We start from the raw sequence: 27,650 nt of genomic DNA on the forward strand, positions 1-27,650 counted from the left end.
AGTGAGAGGGCCGCGTACCGCAAAAAAAAAAAAAAAAAAAAAAGAATAATACAAAGAATACTCATGTAACCTTAACTCAGAGTCACCAATTTATCATTTGCTTTCTCTCTGTCACACACACGTTAATATTTTTTTCCTGGATCATTTGAGGGTCAGTTATATACATAATGGTCTTTACTCCTACTTACTTCAGCATGGAAAACCATATAAATTTCACATTTTAGCTTACTTGTCTTGCCTGGGATGAAATTCTAGGAAGGAGTGGCTTGGTCTGATTTTCAACAAAGAATAAGAATATCAAAAATATCAAAGGTGTTCATCACCATTATTAGTATATAAATAATATAGGAATTGAGGCTGAGTGGTTTTCCTGTGTTAGGATCAGGTTCTGGAAGATATAATTGGCCAATGTGTTGGGGTTTTTTCCTTGTAGTTAACCTCCTCTTTACTTCTATTACTCTGTCTTCTTTTCTTTTGTATACTTTGAGCACTGGATATCTGATCATTTATGTTTGCAGATCATAATAAAGAAAGGGGAAAAGTCTAGATATTGCAAAATTGGGTTTTATTAATATTAGACTGAATAGTGGGAGACAGGCATAGTATAATCAAATCATGTATAGATACATTTGTGCCTCTTCTAGATACTCAAGAAAATAGTAGATGAGTGTCTAGAATCCATAGTAATTATAATTTATATTTGTGTATGATTGATTTTGAAGAAATCCCTGAAGTTCTATATAGAATCCTTGCCATTATGTTGTTTTAGAGGTCAAGCCCTTTGTTAAGGAACATTTTTAAGGAGTCAAGCTTTTATTTATAGTTTAACATATTATGGAAAGAAGGGGACTTTGAACCAGACAAAACTGAGTTTTCATCCTAGCAATGTGACTGGGGAAGTAACCCAACTTCTAGAAAAATGGGGATAACACCTGCATCCCAAGGTGATGAGGGTTAAATGAGCTAATATAAAAATGGCAAAATATGGCACCTGGTATATATAAAATTGGTGTCTGGTAAATGTTAGTTTCCTTTTTTTCTTAGCTGGTAGTATGTGGGGTTTTTCACTGGAACCGTTCATGGAGTGAGACTTCTATATACTTAGAATATTTCATAGGCTCTTAGGAGATAGTAAAATTTATACTAAATTGTTTTGATTTTCTTACATAAAAATAGTTTTGGGGGGTACCTACTTTTAAAAAGAAATGAAAATGAAAAGCTTTTTTTTAAACACTTTTTAAGGAGCCCATGAATTTTTTAGAGTAAGAAGCTTTGAGTTGGTATTCAGTTTTGTAGTAGTTTGGAGTGTAAGAATGGGGATAGTAAATGTTTTTGCTTTTCATATCGTCAGGTAAGACATGTAAGAGAGGATTGCCTGTCAGTCGTAGGATGGGTGCCAATATAAAATTTATAGATATGTTAATTTAATAATGCCATTTTATAAAGCAGGATTTAATTGTAGGATTTTATAGATTTAATTTTGCACAGCTTTCAATTAATCAGGTGAGCAGATTGTAATTCTTAATAAAAGCGATGAGTGATATCAGCAGTACATTTCAGATACCTATTGGACCTTTAATTCTTCATGAGTGGCAAGTCTTCTCCAGTTAGTAGTGCCTTCTCTCCATAAACTGCCCTGCCTGTTTTCATTTAGTAGCTTGGAATCTGGAACTGCATGTTCTAATGTGCCTGACTGGATATCACTGTAGGGCATTTTTGGGACATGTGAATAGGTTTCTCTAAAAGTACACAGTTGTAATTGGAATGAATGGTAGCTGGAAACTTTTGACAAAAGAGGAAGAGGTGGATTTTATGAAACTGTGGGTAGTATAAAATGCTCTGCATTTTATTGATATGACTTGATATTTTATCAAATTCTTTTAAATATAGGACAGTAGACCTGGCATGTCTTTAAATAAGACATGAAATGTTAAAGAGATGTGCCACTGTGGGCATTCCAAATTGCCTGTGGTATAGTTATAATCTTTATATTGATATAGATCTAATACAAAATTGACTCTAGGCACTTCCCTGGTGGTGCAGTGGTTAAGAATCTACCTGCCAATGCAGGGGACACAGGTTAGAGTCCTGGTCCGGGAAGATCCCACATGCCGCAGAGCAACTTAAGCCCGTGCGCGTCACAACTACTGAGCCTGTGCTCTAGAGCCCGCGAGCCACAACTACTGAAGCCCATGTGCCACAGCTTCTGAAGCCCGTGCACGTCACAACTACTGAGCCTGTGCTGTAGAGCCCACGAGCCACAACTACGGAAGCCTGTGTGCTGCAACTTCTGAAGCCCGTGAGCCTAGAGCCTGTGCTCCACAACAAGAGAAGCCACCGCAATGAGAAGCCTGCACACCATAATGAAGAGCAGCCCCCGCTCTCAGCAACTAGAGAGAGCCCATGTGCAGTAGCGAGGACCCAATGCAGCCAAAAATTAAATAAATGAATAAATACGTTTATATATAAAAAAGGTAATCTCCTGTAATCTCCTGAAGAGCTTGGACTAAAACTTAAATTCACTGGTACTCAGGTCTTGTGCTATTTCTACAAATGCGATTCTCTTGGAAAATACAAAAATTGGTACAGATGGTGAGGTCACTATTGTAAGAAATAATTGAGGAGCTTCCCTGGTGGCGCAGTGGTTAAGAATCCTCCTGCCAATTCAGGAGACATGGGTTTGAGCCCTGGTCCAGGAAGATCCCACATGCCGCGGAGCAACTAAGCCCATGTGCCACAACTACTGAGTCTGTGCTCTCTAGGGCCCATGTGCCAAACTACTGAAGACCGTGCTCCTGGAGCCCATGTTCCGCAACAAGAGAAACCACTGCAGTGAGAAGCCCACGCACCACAACGAAGAGTAGCCCCCACTCGCCGCAACTAGAGAAAGCCCACCGCAGCAACGAAGACCCAACACAGCCAAAAATAAATAATTTTTTTTTAAAAAAGAAATAATTGAAAATTTTGAAAGTCATTTTGAATTGACTCTAGTTTGTCATCTTTAAAAAATTGTAGCCAAATATATATATACACACACACACATATGTATATTCATATGGTATCTGTGTGTATATATGTATCTCCAGAACCTTTGCTTTTGAGGGAAAGTTCAGTATTAAAAATTTTATAGCATAAAAATTTCTACACAAGTGATTGGATTTAGCTCTTTTGGTATATGTCAAAATTGTGTTGTTGCTTTTTAGATAATATTTTGGGGGGACTGTACATAATTTTTAATGTAACTTTTCCCATTACAAAATCCCATAATTTATTTATTTATTTGGGTTTTCCTGCCGTTCTTTGATATCTATTTTTTTTTTTTTTTTTTTTTTTTTTTGTGTGTGGTATGCGGGCCTTCCTCTGTTGTGGCCTCTCCCGTTGCGGAGCACAGGGTTCCCCTGCATCGGCAGGCGGACGCGCAACCACTGCGCCACCAGGGAAGCCTCCTGATATCTATTTTTAAATTAAGTGTAGAAAACATTTGCTATATGAAAAGAAATACAACCATGGTGAGGAGGTTAGAAACATAAGGAAACAAATCCAAATGTAACAATCGGATGTGTCAGGATGATAATTTTCTTTTCGAAAATTTTATGTAAAATTTTGATATGCATGCTATTTTTATAATGATGATAATAAAATCAGAAACAGGAAAAAAATGCAACTAGGTAATCTTACTATGTGCTCTTTTCCATACTACCTAAGAGAATATGTGTGTGTTACATCTTCTTTAGACTTAATTTATCTTATAGAGGAAGGGAACAAAGCTGTTTAAAACGTTACTGGAGCAAGGGAAGTATATATTAAATATTAATCTGAAACTTTTACATTGTTTTAACAGCTTCACTTTTGCTGAAATTGTCGTAGAACTCTAGAACCAGAAGGGACTTTGTGCAGCCTAGATCTGCACTGTCCGGTATGGTGGTCACTAGCCACAGGGTGGCTACTTAACTTTAAATAACATTAAAGAAAATTTAAAATTTACTTTCTCAGTTGTTCTAGCCACATTTCAAGTGCTCAGTAGCCACATGTGTCTAATGGCTACCGGTTTGGACAGCAAAGATATAGAACATGTTTATCATCATAGAAAGTTCTATGCTGATTTAGATCTACTCCATTTTTTGTATTTGATTTTTGTCACTGGCATGTGTTTAAAGTGCTAATCATTGTGATTACCAACTAAGTTGAACTTATTTCTTCATTTTCATTTTCTAGTTTTTGGAGCCGTGAGGGATACAGCAGTTTGGTCAATATTGTTTTAACATGCTTCAAATAAATCAGGTGAGTTTGTGTTAAGGCATGTCACACTTATATGGTGCCTGGGCCATAAATCGTGGAGCATTTTAACTCAGCTTTTCTATAACCATAACCTGACCACTGCTTTATAGAGCAGTTACATGCTATATATTCGTCATAGGAAGACCGCAGGGCAGGTTGTGTAAGGATTATAGCGATAGTCCTGAAAGTTAAGTTTTAAGTGTGCAGAGCAGAAGGTTTTTCTGTTCTTTTTGATGTCACATCTCCAGGACTTGTTGATGTGTTCAGAATGCTTACAGTTGTGATCTAGCTTCAGTAGGTGGCAGTTCTGCAGACCAAAAGCATTTCTAGTGACACATCTTGTGAAGTAGTTGTATCAGTGTGTTAAAAAGAGTCTTTTTCTAGGGCACTGGAAAAGGCTGGAAAGCTCTGCTAAATAAACTATAGCATACAATGCCTTAGACTCACTGTAGAAATATTTTTCTTAGGTCTTGACATTTCTGCAAGAACTTTATACATTTAATCTTATCCTTTCTGAACAAAAAGGGCATTGTATCATAACTATAATATTAGAAAGTACTTTGATTTATTTCACATTCGCAAATCAAGAGAGAAGAAAGTAATTTGATTGCAAGAAGTAGTTAATTCTTTTGTGATTTGAGGAAGTAATACATGACCCCTCCCAGCCCCCGCCCCATCCAGCTCACCTGGCCTAAGAAATCTCCAGTTCCTGTGTATCACACACCATCTCTTAGCAAATGACTTCTCAGTTTATACCTGGTCTAGACTTCTTTTCTGAGCTCCAGACTTAGGTAGCAGTTACCAACTTGATCTCTTAACTTGGATGTCTTTATGCATCTCAGACTTAACGTGTGCCCAGGAAACAATCTAAATGCTTCAGTCAAACTAGACTCTTTCAGGTCCGAGGTTGAGCCAGGTCATTCCAGCTTGACCTCTTCTCACCCACCCCGTGCTTGGTTCACTTGACTCCCAGGCCTAGGATTTGCCTCATAGCAAATCTGCCCCGCCCTTCTATTTAATGACATCCTGACATTCAAAGTTGTATTAAAATATGTAATATTATTTAACGTCTGTCTTCCTTGTTAGATGTTGTGCTCCATGAAGGGAGTGACTTTGCTTGTTTACTCCTATATCCCCAGGTCCTAGAATAGTTCTTGTTGTATATGATTTTCATGTATTTGCTGAACAAGTGGATGAATGGTGCTAGGGTTGTCACTTAAAGCAAGGAGATCTCCATCCTTGTCAGCAGTAACCACATAATTGTGTTGTCCGTTTTGGTATTATATTATGCTGCTTTACACAAATGCCATTAATGTAAAATCTCTCCCTTATGCACAGTCGTTCTTTGATTTTCTCCTTGAACTAGACAATTTTCTTATGCCACAAATATTGCTTTCATCAGTGACGTTACTAACATGGGCGAGGAATCATACTGTGCTTAGTGCTTCCTGTGCCTTCATGGTTGCTGTCAAGTCCCGTTAGATGCATTGATGGAGCTTTATGAGATGTGACATGCAAACTGTGATGTACGTGTGAAGTTCCCCCCAAGTGACTGTACAGATACCTGCCATTAATTATATGGGTACAGTTATTCTACTATAGACAGATGGAAATGATCATTTTATGTCAGGCAACATCATTGAAAATTATAGTTTATAGATTAGTCCTAATGAGGGTTTACTAACCCTCTGTGCTACTGGTTGTGTTGAACCAGGCATTGCAAACAACTCCTAGGCAGCGTTCTGCGTGGCCACAGCAGCTCCCTGGGCTTTGGCTAGAAATTGTCCACGGTGCCTGGAGATATGCATGCTTTGCTTATAACAGATATGTATTCCTTGGCTTGCTTCAGGACCCTCTCTTGACTAAGTTTTTAAAACTTTTCAAGTCTGAGGGGAAAAGCTAACCTAATTTGGAATAGTAGAAGTTATAGAGAAGACTTTGTTTTCATCCAGACTTAAAAGTCACATTGAATTCTTAAACATATGAGTGATATTTATGTTTTATTATTTTCACAGTGACTGCTTTCCCATTAGAGGGTTCTCAAGGTAAATGTGAAAAGGCATGAAAAGGCAATTGAAGCTGACACTCATCTTGAAGCAGTTGAGATTTTTACTGCATAATTTTCAACACTGTCTTTAGGATTAATAAATAAATTTGGGGAGGTCTTTTGTTAAAATGCCTGAATAGTACTAGCAAATTATTCCATATGTGTTCCTAGAACTAATTAAAAACTAGGCTATTGAATACTAAGTTACTTGATATCGTTTTTGATATTAATTCTGCCTGACATTATTATTAGGGAACATAGGAATGTTCCATGTTCGGCTACCATAATGACACTTCTGCCTTTAAATTGTGCTCCTCATTTTTACTTTTGCCTTTTAAGAGTGTGTGTTCTTATCCATGCACAATTCATGTAGAAAAATCAGGTGCTATAGATAAGTAAAAAGGAAACAAAAAATCACAAGTAATTCCACTATTCTTTTACAGAAACAATCACTGCTAACATTTTGGGGTGTATACTTCTAGATTTTTTTTCTATGCAGGTATGTTTTTATGTGAATATATGCTATTTTAAAAAACTGGGATTATGTAATACATAATATCTGAAGTGACTTAATCCATAATTTGGAAGTACTAAGATTTATTTAATCAAGTCCTTATTGTTGGACAGATTTTGTATTATAGTTAGTGCCACAGTTAGTACTTTTTTTTTTTACATACACCTGTGTTCCTTTGTCCATTATTTTCTTGCAATTATTAGAAATGGAAATACTAGTCAAAGAAGTATGCAGATTTTAAAGATATTTGATGCATAAATACCCAAAATACAAAATTATATCTATTAGAAGTTTATCAGAATGCCTGTTTCCTTATTTCCTTGACAAATTTTCAGTCTCCGTTAATCTGTGTGACAAAAATTGATATTTTAATTTGCATTTCTATGATTTGCTTATATTTGTTCTTTTGTGTTTTGTCTTTTGTGAATTGCTTATATGTGTCCACTTGTCATCTTTACCTTTTATTTGTAAAAATTCTTTGGATTATATCCCCTTGAGAGTTTATAATCATTAGTTTGTATTTTTTTCATTCATTATTCAACAACTAATGGTAACCTATGTTTCTAGGGTACCACTAAGTAAGAGTTTGGTGTATTTTGACCTTTCTCCCTGATGATTAATTACAAGCCCCTAGGGAAAGGAAACTCATTTGGACATTAAGCCTGTAGCAAATATAAATTGAGAAGGCCCATGTGCTTTGAAATACTATTTAAAAAGTAGTGAGTGAAATAGGGCAAATATTTTGGGATTAGTTGGTGAGGCACACTTGATCGGTCAGTGTGTCCTAAGGGGTTGGGAAGTCTATGTTAGGCAGCTGTAGCCTTGGGAGAGCCCAGCAGCCAGGGATTAACAGAGGTTTAAGTAGTGGTTCCTTTTAAAGAGGTTTGGTAATTGCTGTTAGGAACATGGAAACTAAGGGGAAGCTTTTTTTTTTATAAATGTATTTATTTTATTTAATTTTGACTGTGTTGGATCTTCATTGCTGTGCGTGGGCTTTCTCTAGTTGTGGCGAGCGGGGGCTACCCTTTGTTGCGCGGGCTTCTCGTTGCGGGGGCTTCTCTTGCTGCAGAGCACGGGCTCTAGGCGCGCAGGCTTCAGTAGTTGTGGCTCGTGGGCTCTAGAGTGTAGGCTCAGTAGTGTGGTGCATGGGCTTAGTTGCTCCGCGGCATGTGGGATCTTCCTGGTCCAGGGCTTGAACCCATGTCCCCTGTATTGGCTGGCAGATTCTCAATCACTGAGCCACCAGGGAAGCCCTAAGGGGAAGCTTTAAGGCCTGAATCAAGTGGAGTAGGAGAACAGGGAGGACAGAACAATTTCAGTGCCAGAAGAGTGGAGAATTCTATAGGGCAAGAGGGAGCCAGGTGTTATACAGAAAGAATAAAGTTGTATCAAGGTGTACTGTAAAGTGTAAAGCCAGGGTTTGGTCATTAAGAAACAAAAAGCCTAGAGTTTAAGGGATAATGCTACTATCCTACAGGTTTGTTGTGAGGAGTAATTGAGATAACAAAGGCCAAATGCTTAGTGTTGGTTCTAGTACTCTTGCTACTGCTGTTGATAGTACTATGACTCGTATTATTGCTATTGTTGCTCTGGAGATTGATGAGAAAAGAGGGCAGACATTTAAGTTGGTCATTAGAGTAAGTAATTGTTTGGGGGAGTGAAGCACTTGGACGTGTCTCACACCCGGGTCAGCTACAAGTGCTCTCCTTCTCTTTCTTGCCATGTGCACTGGAAACTCTATCCTTTTCGCTTTTAAAAGCTGCTGATACTTACTCTTAGTGTTTCTCCAAGTCTGGCTTTGGAGTAGGATCTATTTACAATCTGCCCATCTCTCTTGAAGTCATAGGATTTAGTGTACAGTTACTGGATTAAAAAAGTAGTAAACACAAGGAGGTTAAAATGTATAAGACGGATGTTGGCTTTCTGCCATTTTGGCATAACAAGATTTATCCTCTTTGTAGCCAGCTTCCAAGATGGCCCGCAGTGATCTCTGCCTCCTGGTATTTACACCATTGTGTAATCCTCTCACACATCTGTTTGTGTGGCCAGTAGAATATGGTAGAAGTGATGGATCGTTTTCTAGGATAGGTTATAAAAGACATTGTGTCTTCTCCATCCTCCTCTCTCTCCCTCAGGGTCACCCTGCATTGCTGACTCTGAGAGTAGTTAGCTGCCATGTTGTGAATAGCCCACTGGAGAGGCCCACATCTTGAGAAATTGAGGCCTTCTGCCAACAGCTAACAAGGAACCAAGACCTTTAGCTAACTGTGTGACTGAGCCTTCTTTTTTTTTTTTTTTTTTTTTTTTTTTGTGGTATGCGGGCCTCTCACGTTGCGGAGCACAGGCTCCGGACGTGCAGGCTCAGTGGCCATGGCTCACGGGCCCAGCCACTCCGCGGCATGTGGGATCCTCCCAGACCAGGGCGCGAACCCGGTTCCCCTGCATCGGCAGGTGGACGCGCAACCACTGCGCCACCAGGGAAGCCCTGACTGAGCCTTCTTGAAAGCAGATCCTCCAGCCCTTGTCAAGCTTCCAGCCCTACCTAGACTGCTCTCCATCAACATCTTGACTGCAACCCCATGAGAGATTCTGAGTCAGAACCACCCAGCCAAGCTGCTCCTTGATTGCTGAACCTTAGAAACTCTGTGAAAAAAATAAATGCTTATTTTTTAAGCCACTAAGTTGGGGGTAATGTGTTATGCAGCAGTAATATTCTCTTTCTCCTTAAATAACTTGAGAACATATTAAATATGTGATCAGTGGTTTTTAGACATTGGATGACAGATGGCAGCAGGCTGTGATGCCTGAGAGAATAGAAACAAATGAGGTAAGCCCTTCTATTGCACCAGTTTACAGTACAGCCTGGAAGTTGTTTACAGGCTGTAGTGCGAGGAGGAATCAAAACAGAGTCCAATTTTGTTGGGATTAGGAAACAAAGATAAGAGTTTAGGGAGGCCAAGATGGTGGTTAGAATTGTAGGTCAGAGTACTGGAGAGAGGGGAGCTTTGGGGGAGAGTGGCGAATGTATGTTAAAGAGTACACTCAAGCACATATGCATTCTGGAGAGCTGCAGAGGGTTCTTCTTGAGTCTTTGGCTCAGTTCTGATCTGTAGATGCATGGCAGGACCTACTCAAAGTCAGGCAAAGAACTACTGGAAAGCAGTAAGAAAACAGTTTCTGGAGCTCACACAAAACTGGGAATAGTTTGTGTCTCCATTATCTAGAGTGTAAATACCTTGTAATACATAGGGCATTGGAAAGAGTCTTCAGAAGACTCCAGGTTATCCCAAGTAATTTAACTGTGCACCAGAACAAAGTCCAACACTGTATGGAGGAATACAACACAATTCAGAACCCAGCAATGTAAAATTCCTAGTGTTTGTCATCCAATTCAAAATTACAATGCTTGCCTCACCTTGAATAAGGGATAGAGCATCTAGACAGAAGATCAGTAAGGAAATAGAGGACTTGAACAACACTATAAGCTAATTAGACCTAACAGATACATACAAAGGGTTGAGCATCAACAACATACAAATTCTTACTAAGTGCACATAAAGCATTCTCCAGGAATAGGCCATATGTTAGGCCACAAAATAAGTCTCAATACATTTTGAAAGATTGAAATCATACAGAGTATCTTCTCTGTTCACAGTGGAATGAAGCTAGAAATCAGTGACAGAAAGAGTACCAAAAACCTCAAAAATATGTGGAACTTAAACAGTACACTCTGAAATAACCAAGAGGTCAAAGAAGAAATCATAGGGGAAATTAGAAAATAATTAAAGACAAGTGAAAATGAAAACACAATATACGATAACTTATGGGATGCAGTGAAAGCAGTGCTCAGAGGGAAATTTATAGCATTAAACACCTACATTTAAAAAGAATGATCTCAAACAAATAACCTAACTTTTCACCTTAAGAAAACTAGAAAAAGAGAAAAATTAAACCCAAAGCTAGCCAAAGAAAGAAAATGATAAAGATTAAAGTGGAGATAAACAAAATAGAGAATGGGAAACAATATAGGGAATCAGCAAAACTAAAAGTTGGTTCTTTGAAAGATCAACTAAATTGACAAATCTTTAGCTAGACTGACAAAAAGAGCAAAGACAAATATAACTAAAATCAGAAATGAAGGTAGTGACATTACCATGACCTTAAAGAAATTAAAAAGATTTTAAGAGAGTACTGTGAACAACAAGTTGGATAACCTACGTGAAATGGACAAATTTCTAGAAACACAGATTACCAAAACTGACTTAAGAAATAGAAAATATCAATAGCCCTATAAGAAGTAAACAGATTGAATCAGTAATAATAAAAAAAAAATTCCGGGACTTCCCTGGTGGCACAGTGGTTAAGAATCCGCCTGCCAATGCAGGGGACACGGATTCGAGCCCTGGTCTGGGAAGATCCCACATGCGGCAGAGCAACTAAGCCCATATGCCACAACTACTGAGCCTGTGCTCAAGAGCCCACGAGCCACAACTACTGAACCCACAGCCACAACTGTTGAAGCCTGTGCACCTAGAGCCTGTGCTCTGCAACAAGAGAAGCCACTGCAATGATACGCCCACACACGCCTCAACAAAGAGTAGCCCCCCACTTGCCGCAACTTAGAGAAAGCCCGCATGCAGCAACGAAGTCCCATTGCATTTTAAGAGAGTACTGTGAACAACAAGTTGGATAACCTACGTGAAATGGACAAATTTCTAGAAACACAGATTACCAAAACTGACTTAAGAAATAGAAAATATCAATAGCCCTATAAGAAGTAAACAGATTGAATCAGTAATAATAAAAAAAAAATTCCGGGACTTCCCTGGTGGCACAGTGGTTAAGAATCCGCCTGCCAATGCAGGGGACACGGATTCGAGCCCTGGTCTGGGAAGATCCCACATGCGGCAGAGCAACTAAGCCCATATGCCACAACTACTGAGCCTGTGCTCAAGAGCCCACGAGCCACAACTACTGAACCCACAGCCACAACTGTTGAAGCCTGTGCACCTAGAGCCTGTGCTCTGCAACAAGAGAAGCCACTGCAATGATACGCCCACACACGCCTCAACAAAGAGTAGCCCCCACTTGCCGCAACTTAGAGAAAGCCCGCATGCAGCAACGAAGACCCATTGCAGCCATAAATAAATAAACAAACAATTTTATTTAAAAAAAAAATCCCTCCCAAACAAGGAAAAGTCCAGGACCAGATGGCTTTACTGATGAATTCTACCAAACATTTAAAGAAGAAGTAAATAAATAAATAAATAAATAAATAAACAAACAAACAAATTTATTAAAAAAAAAAAAAAATCCCTCCCAAACAAGGAAAAGTCCAGGACCAGATGGCTTCACTGATGAATTCTACCAAACATTTAAAGAAGAATTAGCACCAAACTCTTCCAAAACATAGGAGAGGAGGCAATACTTCCTAATTCATTCTATGAGGCCAGTATTACTCTGATACCAAAGCCAAACAAAGACACCATGAAAAAAAAAAACTACAGATCAATATTCCTTATGAATATAGATGCAAAAGCCCTCAACAAAATACTAACAAACTGAATCCAACAATATATATAAAGGATTATACACCATGACCAAGTGGGATTTATTCCAGGAATGCAAGAGTGGTTCAGCATAGGAAAATCAATCAGTGTAATCCACTGCATTAACAGAACAATGGAAGGAAACCCCCACATGATCACCTTTCTGTATCAGTTGATACAGAAAGCATTTGACAAAATCCAACACCTGTTCATAATAGAAACACTCAAAAACTAGGAATAGAAGGGCACTTCTTCAGCATGATAAAAGGCATTTATGAAAAACTCACAGCTAACATCCAGTTCAATGGCGAAAGACTAAAAAAAACTTTCTCCTTATGTTCAGGGACAAGGCAAGGATGCCTATCCTTACCACTGCTATTCAACATTGTACTGGAAGTTATAGCCAGAGCATTTAGACAAGAAAAAGGAATAAAAGACATCCAAATTGGGAAGGAAGAAGTAAAATATTTTTATTTGTAGCTGACATGTTACCATGTATTGATATGTAGAAAATCCCAAAGAATCTACAAAAAACCAAATAGAGCTAACAAATGAATTCAGAAAAGTTGTAAGTACAAGATCACAAAAAATACCATTGTGTTTCTTTATACCAGCAGTATAGAATCCAAAAAGGAAATTAAGAAAATAGTTCCATTCATACTAGCATCTAAAAGCATACAGGAATTCAAAGACCTGTATTCTGAAAACTATATAACACTGTTGAAATATATTAAAGAAGACCTAAATAAATGAAAAGATATTTTGTGTTTATGGATTTGAAGACTTAACATTAAGATGGCAATACTATGCAAAACAGTGTACATATTCAGTATGATGTCTATCAAAATTCCAGTGACCTTTTTTGCAGAACTTGAAAAGCTGGTCTTCAACTTCTTATGGAATTTCAGTGGGCCTAAATAGCCAAAACAGTCTTGAAAGAGAACACAGTTGGAGGGTTCATACCACCCCCATTTCAAATCATACTGTAAAACTACAGTAATCAAAACAGTGCAGCCCAAATGGATAGATGACTGGGTAAACAAATTGTGGTATATACACACCATAGAATATTATTTAGCTGTAAGAAGAGATGATGTACTGATACTTAGTACAATGTGGTGAAGCTCAAAAACATTTTGCTTAAGTGAAAGAAGTCAGACACCAGGGTCACATATTGTCTGATTCCATTTATATGAAATATCTAGAATAAGTAAATCTATAGAGACAGAGCACAGGTTGGTTGTTGTCAGGTCCTGGGGGTAAGGAGAAAAGGGGAGTAACTGCCTAATGGGTACCGAGTTTATTTTGGTGTGATAAAATGTTTTGGAACTAGGTAGAGGTGGTTGCACAACATTGTGACTGCACTAAATGCTACTGATGTCTTCACTTTGAAATGGTTAATTTGATGTTATGTCATTTCCTTTCAATTAGAAAATTAAAATGCTTGCAAAGAAGCATGAAAATATGACCCATAACTAGGGTAAAAAAAATCAATCAATAGAAATAGACCCAGAAATGACAATGATGATTGATTTAGCAGACAAAGCTGTCAGAAGAGTTGCTACTAATATGCTGTCAATGTTCAGGAAGGGAGAAGAAAATAGGAAAATGAAGAGAATAGAAATAAAAGATACAAAAATATGCTTAAATGGAAATTCTAGAAATGAAGAATGTAGTATCTGAAAGAAGAAAATACTTGATGGAGTTAATAGCAGATAAGACACTGTAGAAGAAAAGATAAGTGAGCTTGAATACGTAGGAATAACAACTATCCAAAATGAAGCACAGAGTGAAAAGACTGAAAAAAATGAACAGAGCATCTATGAGCTGTTGGATAATATATAGTCTAAGATAAATTAATTAGATTCTCAGGAGAAGGGAGGGGGAACAGGAAAATATTAGAACAAATAATGATTGAATATTTTCTGTGTTTAGTGAACTAAAAAAAACCCCAAAAAACAAAAAACTATAAACTCCATAGATCTGTAAAGCTCAATGAATCTGATTTGAAAGAAACAATTAAGAACCCACACTAAGGCACATCATAATCAAATGGCTGAAAATCAGTGATAGTGAAAGGAAATCTTAAAAGCAGTCAGAGGAAAAAAAGACATGAACAGAGAAATAGAGACAAGAATGACAGAGTTTTTGTTGGACACTGCAAGCCAGAAAAGAGTGGAGTGACATTTTTAAAAGACTATAAAATACTTGTCAACTTTGGATTCTGTTCCCACTGAAAATGCTTTCCGAAAAGAAGTAACTTGTCATACAAAGGAACTTATTTACAAAACAGAGCTAGACTCACAGACATAGAAAACAAATTTATGGTTAGCAAAGGGGAAAGGCAGGGGAGGGATATATTAGGAGTTTGGGATTAACAGATACACACTACTATATATAAAATAAACAACAAGGACCCACTGTCTAGCACAAGGAACTATATTCTATATCTTGTAATAACCTATAATGGAAAAGAATCTGAAAAAATATAGATATATAACTAAATCACTTTGCTGTGCACCTGAAACTAACACAACATTGTAAATCAACTATATTTCAATAAAAAAAAAATTTCAGAGGAAACAAAAAAGAAGTGACTTTTTTTGTTTTATTTTTAAATTGTGGTAATATATATAACATAAAATTTACCATTTTAACCATCTTTTTAAAAATTAATTTGTTTTGGCTGCGGGTCTTCGTTGCTTCACGCAGGCTTTCTCTCTATTTGTGGCGAGCGGGGGCTACTCTTCATTGCGGTGTGTGGGCTTTTCATTGCGGTGGCTTCTCGTTGCAGAGCACGGGCTCTAGGCACACAGGCTTCAGTAGTTGTGGCATGCAGGCTCTAGAGCTCAGGCTCAGTAGTTGTGGCGCATGGGCTTACTTGCTCCGCGGCATGTGAGATTTTCCCAGACCAGGGCTGGAACGCGTGTCCTCTGCGTTGGCAGGCGGATTCCCAAGCACTGTGCCACCAGAGAAGTCCCCCCATTTTAACCATTTGTAAGTGTATGGTGGCACTAAGTAGCTGAACAGTGTTGTATAACCATCACCGTCACCAACACCCATCTGCAGAACTTCTTGATATTCCCAAACTGAAACTCTGTACCCATTAAAACACTGACTCCCCATTCTCCATACCACCAGCGCCTGTCAACCACCATTCTACTTTCTGTCTTTATGAGTTTGACTACTCTCGATATCTTGTATAAGTGGAATTGTACAAGTCCTTTTGTGACTGGCTTATTTTACTTAGCATAATGTCTTTGAAGTTCATTCATGTTTTAGCACGTGTCACATCCTTTTTAAGGCAGAATGATATTCCATTTTATATATATACCACATTTTGTTTATTCACTCATCCATTGGTAGACATTTGGGGTGCTTCCACCTTTTGGCTGTTGTGAATAATGCTGCAGTGAACATAGGAGTGCATATATCTGTTCAAGTCCTTGCTTTCTGTTATTCTGGGTCTGTTTTTCCAGGAGTGAAATTGCTGGATCCTATGGTAATTCTATGTTTAATTACTGTTTTCCATAGTGGCTACACGATTTCACATTCCCACTAATAATGAACAAGGATTCCAAGTTCCCCACATCCTCACTAATACTTATTTTTTTCCTCCCTCCCTTCCTTTCTTTTTTTGGTAATGGCCATCTTAATAGGTATGAAGTGGTATCTTACGGTTTTCATTTGCATTTCTTTGATACTAGTGATTTTAATATTTTTTCATATGCTTGTCAGCTGTTTGTATATCATTATTGGAGAAATGTCTATGCAAATTCCTTACTCAGCACTCCCCCACTACAAGAAAAATTATAAAGAATGTCCTTCAAGGGCTTCCCTGGTGGCGCAGTGGTTGCGCGTCCGCCTGCCGATGCAGGGGAACCGGGTTCGCGCCCCGGTCCGGGAGGATTCCGCATGCCGCGGAGCGGCTGGGCCCGTGGGCCATGGCCGCTGGGCCTGCGCGTCCGGAGCACAGGCTCAGCAACGGGAGAGGTCACAACAGGGGGAGCAGGAAAATGAAAAAGATGCAAAAAAGCAGAAATGGTAATTACTTGGGTAAATGTATGTTTTTTTTATTAGTTTAATCTTTCTAAAAGGTAATTTATTGTTTAAAGCAAAAATTTAAGGTATTGTGTGGCTTTTACATAAAAGTACAATGCATAATAACAGTAGCTTGAAGGTTGAGGGAGACCGCATGCCGTGGAGCGGCTGGGCCCGTGGGCCATGGCCGCTGGGCCTGCGCGTCCGGAGCACAGGCTCAGCAACGGGAGAGGTCACAACAGGGGGAGCAGGAAAATGAAAAAGATGCAAAAAAGCAGAAATGGTAATTACTTGGGTAAATGTATGTTTTTTTTATTAGTTTAATCTTTCTAAAAGGTAATTTATTGTTTAAAGCAAAAATTTAAGGTATTGTGTGGCTTTTACATAAAAGTACAATGCATAATAACAGTAGCTTGAAGGTTGAGGGAGAAAGGGAAGGATGTTATTAAAGATTCTGATGCCCTTGATTAGGTGGTATAATATAAAGGTAGACTATGATAAGCTAAAGGTATATATAATAAACTCTAAAGCAGCCAGTAAAAGAGCAAAACAGAAAGTTATAACTAATAAGCCAAAAAAAGTAGATAGAATTGAACATACAAAATAATTCGGCAGAAATCATGAAAAGATCAAGGGAACAAAGACCAGATGGGAAAAATATAAAATAAACAGCAGGATGATAGGCTCCAACCTAATGATATGTATAATCACATTAAATGTAGATAGTCTAGTGTTGCTTCAGCAGCACTTATATTAAAACTGGAATGATACAGAGAAGATGTACAAATATGACACATAAATTTGAGTAGCGTTTGATATTTTTTAAAAAGTAAATAGTCTAAACGTCCCAATTTAAAGGCTGAAATTGGATTAAAAAGCAAGACCCAACCATATATTTGCCTGTAAGAAATAGTAACTATAAACACAAATAGGTTAAAAATAAAATAATGAAAAAGACATAACATGCTAACTTAGTTGAAAGAAACTTGGAGTTTCTTTAATAAAACTTATTAATATCAAAGTAGATTTGAGAGCAAGGAATATTTATTACCTGGTAAAAATAAGATCATTTCATAACAATAAAGAGATCAGTTAATTAAGAGGACATACCAATGCTAAATATTTATGTACCTAAGCTCAAAACAAATGAAGCAAAAACTAATGGAAATTCAAGGAAACATTCACAATTATAGTCATAGATTTCAGTAACCCCTGTCAATAATTGATATAACAAATGGACAGAAAAATTACAAATATGTAGTTAACTTGAGTAACTCTGTCAACTTGACCTGGCTGCATTTACAGTCCACTTTACTCAAGAAGAGCAGAATACACATTTGTTCACAAGTTCACACAGAACATTTACCAAGACAGATATATTCTGGGCCATAAAACAAGTCTCAGTAAATTCAAAAGGATTCAACTCATACAAAGAATCTTCTCGGATCACAGTGCAGTTAAATTAGAAATCATTAATAGAAAGATCCTTGGAAAATCCCCAATATTTGGAAATTAAATAGTATGCTTATAAGTAATTCGTGATTAAAAGAAGAGATCAAAAGGGAAATTATAAAGTATTTTAAATTGGGTAAGAACAGAAACACAATGTATTAGAAGATGCTGCTAAAACAGTACTTAGTGGGAAATCTGTAGCTCTGAATATCTATACTACAAAGGAAGAAAGGTCTCAAATAAATGACTTTAATTTCCACCTTAATAATGTAGAAAATAACAGATCCCAAAGGAAGCAGAAGAACATAAGAGATAATCTGAATAACCCTATATGTATTAAAGATACTGAAATTTGTACTTAAAAAATGTTCTCACAAAGAAAACTCCAGGTTCAGATAGTTTCACTGGTGAATTGTACTAAATACTATAGGAAGAGATAATATCGATTCTACACAAACTTTTCAAAAATATTTGAAGCAGAGGGAATGTTTTCCAAAGATTTTGATGTCAGCATTACTGGGGTACCAGAACCAGACAAAGACATTCCAAGGAAACTACAGAACAACACTACTCACAAACATAGATGTAAAAAATCTAAACAGAATTTTAGCAAATCAAATTCAACAAAATATTAAAAGGATATTATATCATGACCACATGGGGTTTATCCCAGGAATGTAAGGTTGGTTTAACATTCAAAAAAATCAAATAATATATATAATTCCCCACATTAACAAAGTAAACAGTAAAAAGCACACAGTCATTTCAATAGATGCAGAAAAATCATTTGACTAATCCAGTAACCATTCCTGGTTTAAAAAAAAGCCTTCAGTAAACCAGGAATAGAAATGAACTTCCTCAGTATGAAAATGGGCATCCATGACAAACTTTGTTTGCTGATATTGTACTTATTGGTGGAAAGATTGAACACTTTTTTTCTAAAATTAGAAACAAGTTAGAGATGTCTACTTTCACCAGACCTATTCAGCATTGTCCTGGAGGTTGTAGCTAGTGCAGTAGGGCAAGAAAAGGAAATAAATGGTATTCACATTGCAAAGAAAGGAATAAAACTGTCCTAATTCACAGATTACCTGATTTTCTATGTAGAAAATTTGATAGACTTCTACTAGACCTAATGAATAAGTATAGTAAGATTGAAGGATACAAGATCAATATGCAAAAATTGGTTGTATTTCTATACCTTAGCAAGGAACAATCTGAAAAAAAAAACCATTTACAACAGTATCAAAAATATGAAATACATATATGGATAAATACAACAAAGTAAGTTAAAAGAAAATGTTCAGTAATATAAAATACTGCTGAAATGAAAGGATACCTAAGTAAATTGAGAGATCCATTTGATCCTCATTATTCATGTATTCTGTATTTGTGAATTGGTCTATTCGCTAAAATTTATATGTAACCCCCAAATAATACTTGCAACGCTTTTGTGATCATTTGCTGACACCTGCAGAGTGGTGAAAAATTCGAGTTGCCCTTTGTGCGCAATCTGAACTGAGGCTGAATAAGGTGACACTCTGCTTTCTTGTTTCAGTTCTCCTGCTATAAGCAAGCGTCCTTTGTCCTTTTCTCGGTTTATTTAGTGCCACATTTTTCACATTTTTCTGCTTTTTGTTGGTGATTTGGCTGTTTAAAATGGCCCCCAAGCATAGTGCTGAAGTGCTTTGTAGTGTGCCTAAGCACAGCAAGGCTGTGATAGGCCTTAGGGGTAAGATGTATATATTTAGATAAACTTCATTCAGGCAGGAGTTACTGTTAGTTGTGAGTTCAATATTAGTGATTCAACAGTATAAAGTAAGGGATTTTAGCCAGAAACACACATAAAGCAGGGTTATTTATTAATTGACTAACAAAAATATATATTAAGTAAGGGATTTTAGCCAGAAACACACATAAAGCAGGGTTATTTATTAATTGACTAACAAAAATGTTATGACCAGGGGCTTACAGGAACCTAACCTTTTATTTCTTCAGAAGCAGTGATTCAATATTGGATAGTTTACTGTTTGCGGGAACATTAAAAAACATAGCTATCATTGAGATATCATCATCTCAGTAATGAGAATTGACTATATGTCATGTACACAGGTTGGAAGGCTCAACTTTGTTAAAATTTCACCACATTAATCTGTAAATTCAGGGGAATTCTACTCTAATCCTTGAAGGCATTTTTGCCTAAAATAATTTCACATGGAATTGCAAGAACTTAGAATATCTAAAACGACTTTGAAAAAGAACAGTATTGGGGAGCTAACACTACCTAACTTCAAGAATTTTTATAAAGCTATGGTAAAAATGGCATTTGCATAAAAATGGACAGACAGATCAATGAAACAGTAGGTAGTCCAGAAATAAACATACTTACTTATAGATAACTGATTTTTGACTAAACCACAAAAGCAATACAGTGGGAAAAATATAGCCTTTTCCACTAATAGTGCTTGAACATTGGATATCAATATACAAAAAATGAAATTTAATCCATACCTTGCACCATGTAGAAAAATTAATTCAAAATGGTTCAGAGACCTAACTTTGCAACCTAAAGCTTCTAGAAGAAAACACAGGACAGAATCTTTGAGACCTCAGGTAGGTAATGATTTCTTAGATACAACACCAAAAGCACAGTCTATAACTGAACAAATTGATACATTAGACATTATTAAAATTAAAGTCTGCTCTTTGAAAGACTCTGGTAAGAGAATGAAAAGGGATGCCACATACTGGGAAAAAATTTTTGCCAAGCATATTCCTGATTAATGACTTTTATTTAGAATATACAAAGAACTCTTCAGATAAAACAATAAGAAAAAGAAATGACCTAATTAAAAATATTTAGATAGACACTGTGCTTCATATATATATATATATATATATGTAGATAACATATAAACAAATGAAAAGATGCTCAACATTATTAGTTTTGAGGGAAATGCTAATTAAAACCACAGTGAGATACCATTACACGCCTATTAGAATGGCTAGAGTTAAGGAGACTGACCATTACACACCTATTAGAATGGCTAGAGTTAAGGAGACTGACCGTACCGAATGTTGGTAAGGCCATACTATGTTTTAGCAGTGTTTAAATCCCAAGGTGGCTTCACTTGGAAAAGTCAGAGATTGTAGGCTTGACACTATGGTCTGCTTTGAATCAGGTCTTTGGGCATCTTCTTTCTGTCAGAACCTTGGTACATACTTTAGAAAGGACAACAGTAATTAAGAGTCTAAGACTTAACACTGTAATCTGTTTCCAACATTTGGTATGGCTTTGTAGAATAATTTTTTAGGTATAAAAGTTATGCATATTCAAAAAAAGTAAAAACAAAAAGGTAAAACAACACAGTACTTCAAAGCAGAAAGTGAGCACCCCCCTGCTGCCATTCCCGCTTCTTTAATACATGCACGTGTTTGATTTAAAGAAAATAAAAATAAGGTTAGACAATGAGCTGTTACAGCTTTTCTCATTCAACATTTTGTAATGTTTTCCTGTGTCACTACATCATTCTTTTTTCAAAGCTGCATAGTCCATCGTAGCTTAGGTAGCCAGTCAATTATTGATGGATAAATATTTAGGTTGTTTATAGCTCTTGCAATTACAGTCTTGCTATGTAGGTTGTCATTGTGTATCTTATGCGAGTCTTCCTGCAGTATGAATTACCTAGACGTACAATTTCTGTTTTAAAGATAGATGCAATTGAAAAACTTCAATCAATATTCCCAGATTGCCCGCCAAAAAATTTGTACTTATTTATGTTTGTATCAATAGAATTTGCACCCATTTTCACACATCCTTGTCAGTACTTATATGATTTTTTTTTCATTTTATCAGTCTAATGGGGTAAATTATATCTCATTGGAATTCAAATTTTTATTTCTTTAAACACTAGCTTTTTTTTTTTTTTTTTTTTGTGGTATGCGGGCCTCCCTCTGCTGTGGCCTCTCCCGTTGCGGAGCACAGGCTCCGGACGCGCAGGTTCCCCTGCATCGGCAGGCGGACGCGCAACCACTGCGCCACCAGGGAAGCCCAACACTAGCTTTTTGAACAGATGTGTTTACTCAATATATTATATGAATTGATTGTGCATTTTTTTCTTTTGGATTTTTTTAAAAAATTGATTTATGTCATCTTCATATTTTATGGATTTTATTTTTATCCTCTTCAGTTTTTCTTCACATGTTACAAATATTTCTTCCCTAGTTTGTTGACTGTTTTTTAGTGTCATTCATGGTGTGTTCTGCTCTATAGAGTTTTACATTTTTTGTGTTGTTAAATCTGTCAGTTTATCCCATTATGTCTTTTAGGTTTCGTATTTAGCAAAGCCTTCTATGTTACAGGATTATGACAAATATTTAGCCAAGTTTTCTTGTGCTTTTGTCATATTTTTATATTCTGCATTTTAATACTTTTGGAATTTATTTTTTGTATCTATATGAGATAGGACAGACAATTAACAGACAATTATAATAGAGCAGTTTGATCCTTGGGTGGTGATTTTGCTTGGACCACCTTAGGTTATGGTCTAATTTGAAGTTATAAGGTTTGTTTTAGTTACAGTTATGGACAGACAGTTATATTTCTGCTAGAAGGCAAGAACCTGTGGAAGGTAAATTCCTTGCTTTTTGACTGTGTTTTCTTTCTTTTTATTTTACTTGGGAATTAGGAAGAGTCCCTTCCAATAGCAGGGAATAGGGAAAGGGGAGCCAGCAAAGAGACATAGAAACTGTGTCCAAGTCATTTTCTGGGACCAGGGATGGAAACGGATTCTTCTGTGGAGAGACTTGCCTTGGCAGGTGAGGTAGACTATGATTTACTAGCAACAGCTCTGGCCGTGATTTAACTACCTTAAAAATGTTGCTACTCCAAGTTCTGGCTTAGGAAACTTGGTATTTTGGTGGATTCTGGTCACACAGTTTTTTCTGCTATATCCTATTCTGCATTTATAGTCTGCTAATGATCTACTTGCATTTGCCAGAATGTGATGTGTTTATTGTGCTTTCTCCTGCATGTGTGCTCTGGAAAAGCCTGGACTGTCTTTCTCTCTTCCTTTCTTGCTAACTTGGTGAATGCCTACTTTCCTTAACTAATCTAATCAGCACCTCTTGAAACCTACCTTTCAACACCCCGTTCACCTAAGGAGTCCCTTCTAACAGCCTTATTATAGAACTTTTCATGTTGTAGTTTAGTGTATTTGTTTCTTGTATGTGTCTGTTTTTCTACCAGACTCTGAGCTCCTTTGGAACAGGGCTTTTGCCTGTTAATTGAAAACTGTGAACTGTATTATCTTGGTATATTTTGAAGATTCAAGTCCCACAGAGTCCCGGACATTTTATAAAGATATAAAAACAGTCTATCTCAAAAGAGTTATGTCTCTGTTTTGCTGAGTGTGCAGATCCTGTTATTATGAATAGCTATTTTACCAATGTTACTTATCAAAGTTATGGAGAGTTACATGTAAACAAATTTTATATCAATAAAGGTAGAATATTCCCTAACAAAAATATGAGAAATTTTAAATGTAATTTATATCACACTTGGGGATTTTTCAGTGGAAACAAACTTAGTATGTTATAGTAAGTCAGTGGAAAAAATAATAACAAATACATGCTTTTTCTAGAATATTAAAGAAGTATATTTGTATGAATAAAATCAACTTATCCTAACGAACATTTTAACTCAGAATATTTTAGCTTAGGAAGCCATGAAAAAAGTTTATAAAATCATATCACTATGCATATTTGATGATAGTGTGCTTTAACAGATTACTTATAAGCAAAATAATAATGCATTCTTATTGTATCTTACATCATTTCATTCAACCAATACCATAATCCACTAATATAAAAACAACTATTATTTCTGTTTTACTGTCCAGGAAAGTGAGATTTAAGTACTTTCTCAAGGTTACGTAGATATCAATCAGTGGCAGAGATATCCAAATCAGGCTCTTAAATAGATGGCATTTGTTCTCTCAAAAGGAAAGTTTTAGAATTGTGAAATTCATTATCATTAATTTTATTTACTTCTAAGTGGGTATCTACTATTCCAGCCACCAAATTGACTTGAAGTCTGTTTCAAAATAGCTTCATTGAGCACATTCTTAAGTCTCTTGAAAATGTATACTTATGCAACAGTGTACATATTTCTCACTTTTTGTGCTTGTTGACTTTTCTAAAAAGTAATATATAAATTAAGTTGATAGATCCCAATTTTTATAGACCAATTTGTTTTATAATTTTGTAGATATTTTGTCAAAATTTTGGTTTAATTTTGATATTACTGCTCTACCATTGATCTCTGTCAAGTAGTTAATAAGATTTCAGATTGGATTGAGGAACAACTATGGAAAATAAAATTTTAATCATTTTGTAAAATAAAACATACGAACTAGAACTAATTATTCTTAAATTTACCAACTTTAAATGTTTGGGTTTTAGTTATAAAGTTTTATCAAAGTGAGATCTTACATGTATTTTGCACACCTTTCACACCAAAACTTAAATCACACATTAAATCCATTGTGGGATTTCATTAATGGATTCCATGAGTTCATTATTGGATTCATGTTATTTTTATGAAGCAGTAAGTTAGAATTAATGGAATATAAGTTTCATACCATGTTATTAGCAATTTCCTTTAAAGAACTTAGATCAGATTTTCTTACCAAGTTTACAGAGCTGTAAACTTATCATTTTAATCACATTTAAACATATTTAAATCCTAGGCTATTAATTTTTATACTGTAAATTTGTCACATTATTCTTGCTATGCTCCTAATATTTTTTCCATCATAATAGATGAATATGCAGCATTACTAAGCTATGAAAATTGTTATAGTAGCAGTATAAATGGTATTTTAGTGTTATGCAAAATTGACTCATTTTTACTAGCCTTCAGTATTTTCTCATTTTCATTCTTCTTTCGCTTTTTGATTTCAGGTATCTGTGTTGTCTACTGTACTTGAGTATTTAATGCCATGGTATGCAAGGACCAAAATTGATTATAGTACCAGGTCACCTTGTATTTTATGTAATGACTGACTTTCTGGTACAGTTTATAAAATGTTTATTTGAATGATATACAATGGAATAAGTAAAATGCAGATTTCTTCAACCTCTCTTGACTAATATTCTTTGCCTTTTTTGTGCTGTTCCAAAAAGTAATAATTACTAGGTTTGTTTATTTATTTCTGGTTTGTAAGCCACTTAGAATGGTTTAATTGTAGAATTAGCTGTCAGCTGTATTGGTCCTACAGCTGATTGCTTAGATTTTTTTTTTTACACTTATGCCTTATTAGGTATTTGTGTAGTATTGTTATAAAATAATTTCTTAATCATAATGATTGTGATCAAGTTATTGTACCAAATTATTAGTCCTGTAGAGGGTATTAAAAAATTAATTAAAAGTATTAAAAAGAATACTATTTTCTACATTAAACCTTGCCATAGAAAGTTTATAGATGAAGTTCCTAAAATTAGCTATTTCCATTTATTTAATGTATTTCCTATATATTGTGACTACAGTTTAATTGAGCAGGAGGTAATCCATTTGCATGTTTTATGCTTGGGTTTTAAAGTGTTTTTTAATATTGATTAATGGGAGATGAAAGAAAAACTAAAAAGCAGTTAAATATGTCTGTAAATGAGATGAAGGAAAAATATAGGATAAAATACTGTAGTGTTAGGAAAATAATTCTGAAGCTGTAATAATAATTGTGGTAGAATTTAAAGTACCATGCATTTAAAAATCTTAACCTTATAACAATCTGTGAGTTAGTTAAGTAGGATAGATTATTACCCTTATTTTATAGATAAAGAATAGTAGGCTTAGTAAATTTAAGTAAAAATTATTAAGACATTTCAGGTTAGGGAAGGATTTCTTGAGGCAGAAAAGGCCCAGACCATAAAAGATTGACATTATGCATAAAATAATCAATAGAAAAAAGGACAGAAGCAGTTCCCAGAAGAGGAAATCCAAATAATCAGAAACAAAGTTTTGTCAAACATCAGATTGTCAGAGATAAAAATATCTTACTATACTGCATGTTTTCAAGGTTGAAGGGAAATAGTAATTCTCATGCTGCCAGGGGAAGATAATTTGGTACAGTCCTTCTGAGTGCTGTTTGCTAGCGTGTTTTAATTTGTAAGAGTGAAGAATTGGAAACAACCTAAATGTCTGCTCTCGGTAGGGAGAAGACTTAAAAATTTATGATAAAATATTGTGATGGAAATTATACAGCAGTTAAAAGTAATGCACTGGATCTATGTAAGTTAACTCTCCAAAACATAATGAAGAGTGAAGAAAATTGTGAAAATGTTATGTTTATTATATTACTATTTATGTGAACTCTAAAACTACATATATCAATACTGTGTATTTTTTCATGGATATGCATTCATTCATATAAATGTATTTTAGAATATCCTGGAGGGATATATTTTAAATTCTCACAGCTGTAGTTTCTGGAAAAGGTAAAGGGAACTTAACTGGAATGTAATACTGTTTTTTCTTTTTTTTTTTTTAAAGTAAGACAAAGCAAACATAGAAAGTGTTAATTTCAGTTCTGGGTGATAAGGGCATGGTTATTTGTTAAATTCTTTCTACTTCTTTTCAAAGTTTCATTAAAAAAACAAAAAGAAAAGTTACTAAAAAACAGTAGTTGGGAGAGCTAGTAATTAAACTTAGGACTTGATTCCCGAGTCTAGAGCTTTTTCAATTAATATGTTGCTTCAGAATGAGAAGGAAAAAAAGAAAGATCAAATGATGAAAAAGCAGATAAAATTTAGTTTTATAGCAATAAGAATAAGAATTATGTGTTTATGCTAAAATTTCTTGAGAGGAAAGGAAAGTTACAGGATCAATAAAAAATTATTATAATCTTATATTGTTTTAAATCTTTAAGCATGCTGTTATCATATATATGTATAGAGAGCAATTTAGGTACTTAGGAAAAAAAGTTACTTTAATTTATTGTTTAAAATGTGATACATATTTCTGTTGCATGTAATGGAAGACTTTAGGTGATTTGAAATTTTTGTATAAAATTCATGAAAATAATTTAATCCAAATATACAATCTGATTTCAATCAAAAAAATTCAAAACTAGTTTTTCTTCCATTTTGTAAAGTCATTCTTCACAAAAACTTTACAGCCTTTTTATTTACAGCTTCTCTCCAAGATAAAATGGCAAACCCCAAAGAGAAAACTCCAATGTGTCTGGTAAATGAGTTAGCCCGTTTCAATAGAGTCCAACCCCAGTATAAACTTCTGAAAGAAAGAGGGCCTGCTCATTCGAAGGTAAGGTTTTGAAGAGAGGTGGTGAGACATGCTTATCAAAGTCTATCAGATTTATCATCTCAGGTTTTAATTGTGCTTTTTTCGGGGGGAGGGGGTAGTGGATGGAGTAAAGGCTCTTAGTTCTCTATTTAAAATATTTTGCAGTCTGTAACTAAACAATTTTATAGCTCATTATGCTTTACAGAGCTCTTTCAGAGACAGTACTTCATAAAAACCTTAATGAAACCACATGAGATACGGATTTTTGATTTCCTTTTAAGAAACTCAGGCACGGAAAAGTTAAGTAACTTGCTTTATAGTTCATGAGTGCCAGTGCCAGCTCTTGAACATGTATTCTGTGGCTCCCAAGTACTGTGCTTTTTCCATTAGATAGTAACTGCTAACAGAAAAACGGATACAGAGTAAAATATAACAACAGTTACTTAGTGAGATGTCTTTTCCAATATG

The 27,650-nt window shown here is 35.7% G+C and overlaps 1 protein-coding gene and 1 pseudogene across 23 annotated transcripts in view; both read left to right on the forward strand.

Annotated features, from left to right (window-relative positions):
• The window catches only part of STAU2 (staufen double-stranded RNA binding protein 2), a 319,639-nt gene that overhangs the window by 4,324 nt on the left and 287,665 nt on the right, over positions 1 to 27,650 (forward strand). For 11 of the 23 annotated variants that reach the window (XM_028500363.2, XM_028500361.2, XM_055091123.1 and 8 more), the window contains exons 1-3: positions 6,769 to 6,824; positions 22,570 to 22,699; positions 27,058 to 27,203. In XM_028500363.2, coding sequence (XP_028356164.1) covers positions 22,660 to 22,699; positions 27,058 to 27,203 — 186 coding nt within the window. In that variant the 5' untranslated portion in view covers positions 6,769 to 6,824; positions 22,570 to 22,659. Of the gene's footprint in view, positions 1 to 1,960; positions 2,475 to 4,215; positions 4,282 to 6,293; positions 6,324 to 6,768; positions 6,825 to 22,569; positions 22,700 to 27,057; positions 27,204 to 27,650 lie in introns of those variants that run through there. The other 12 variants (XM_028500369.1, XM_028500365.2, XM_024127092.3 and 9 more) reach the window with 10 other exon arrangements.
• LOC112065852 (uncharacterized) lies at positions 17,160 to 17,252 on the forward strand (annotated as a pseudogene).

This window comes from Physeter macrocephalus, chromosome 15, assembly GCF_002837175.3.
Source record: "Physeter macrocephalus isolate SW-GA chromosome 15, ASM283717v5, whole genome shotgun sequence".
Taxonomy (NCBI): Eukaryota; Metazoa; Chordata; class Mammalia; order Artiodactyla; family Physeteridae; genus Physeter; species Physeter macrocephalus.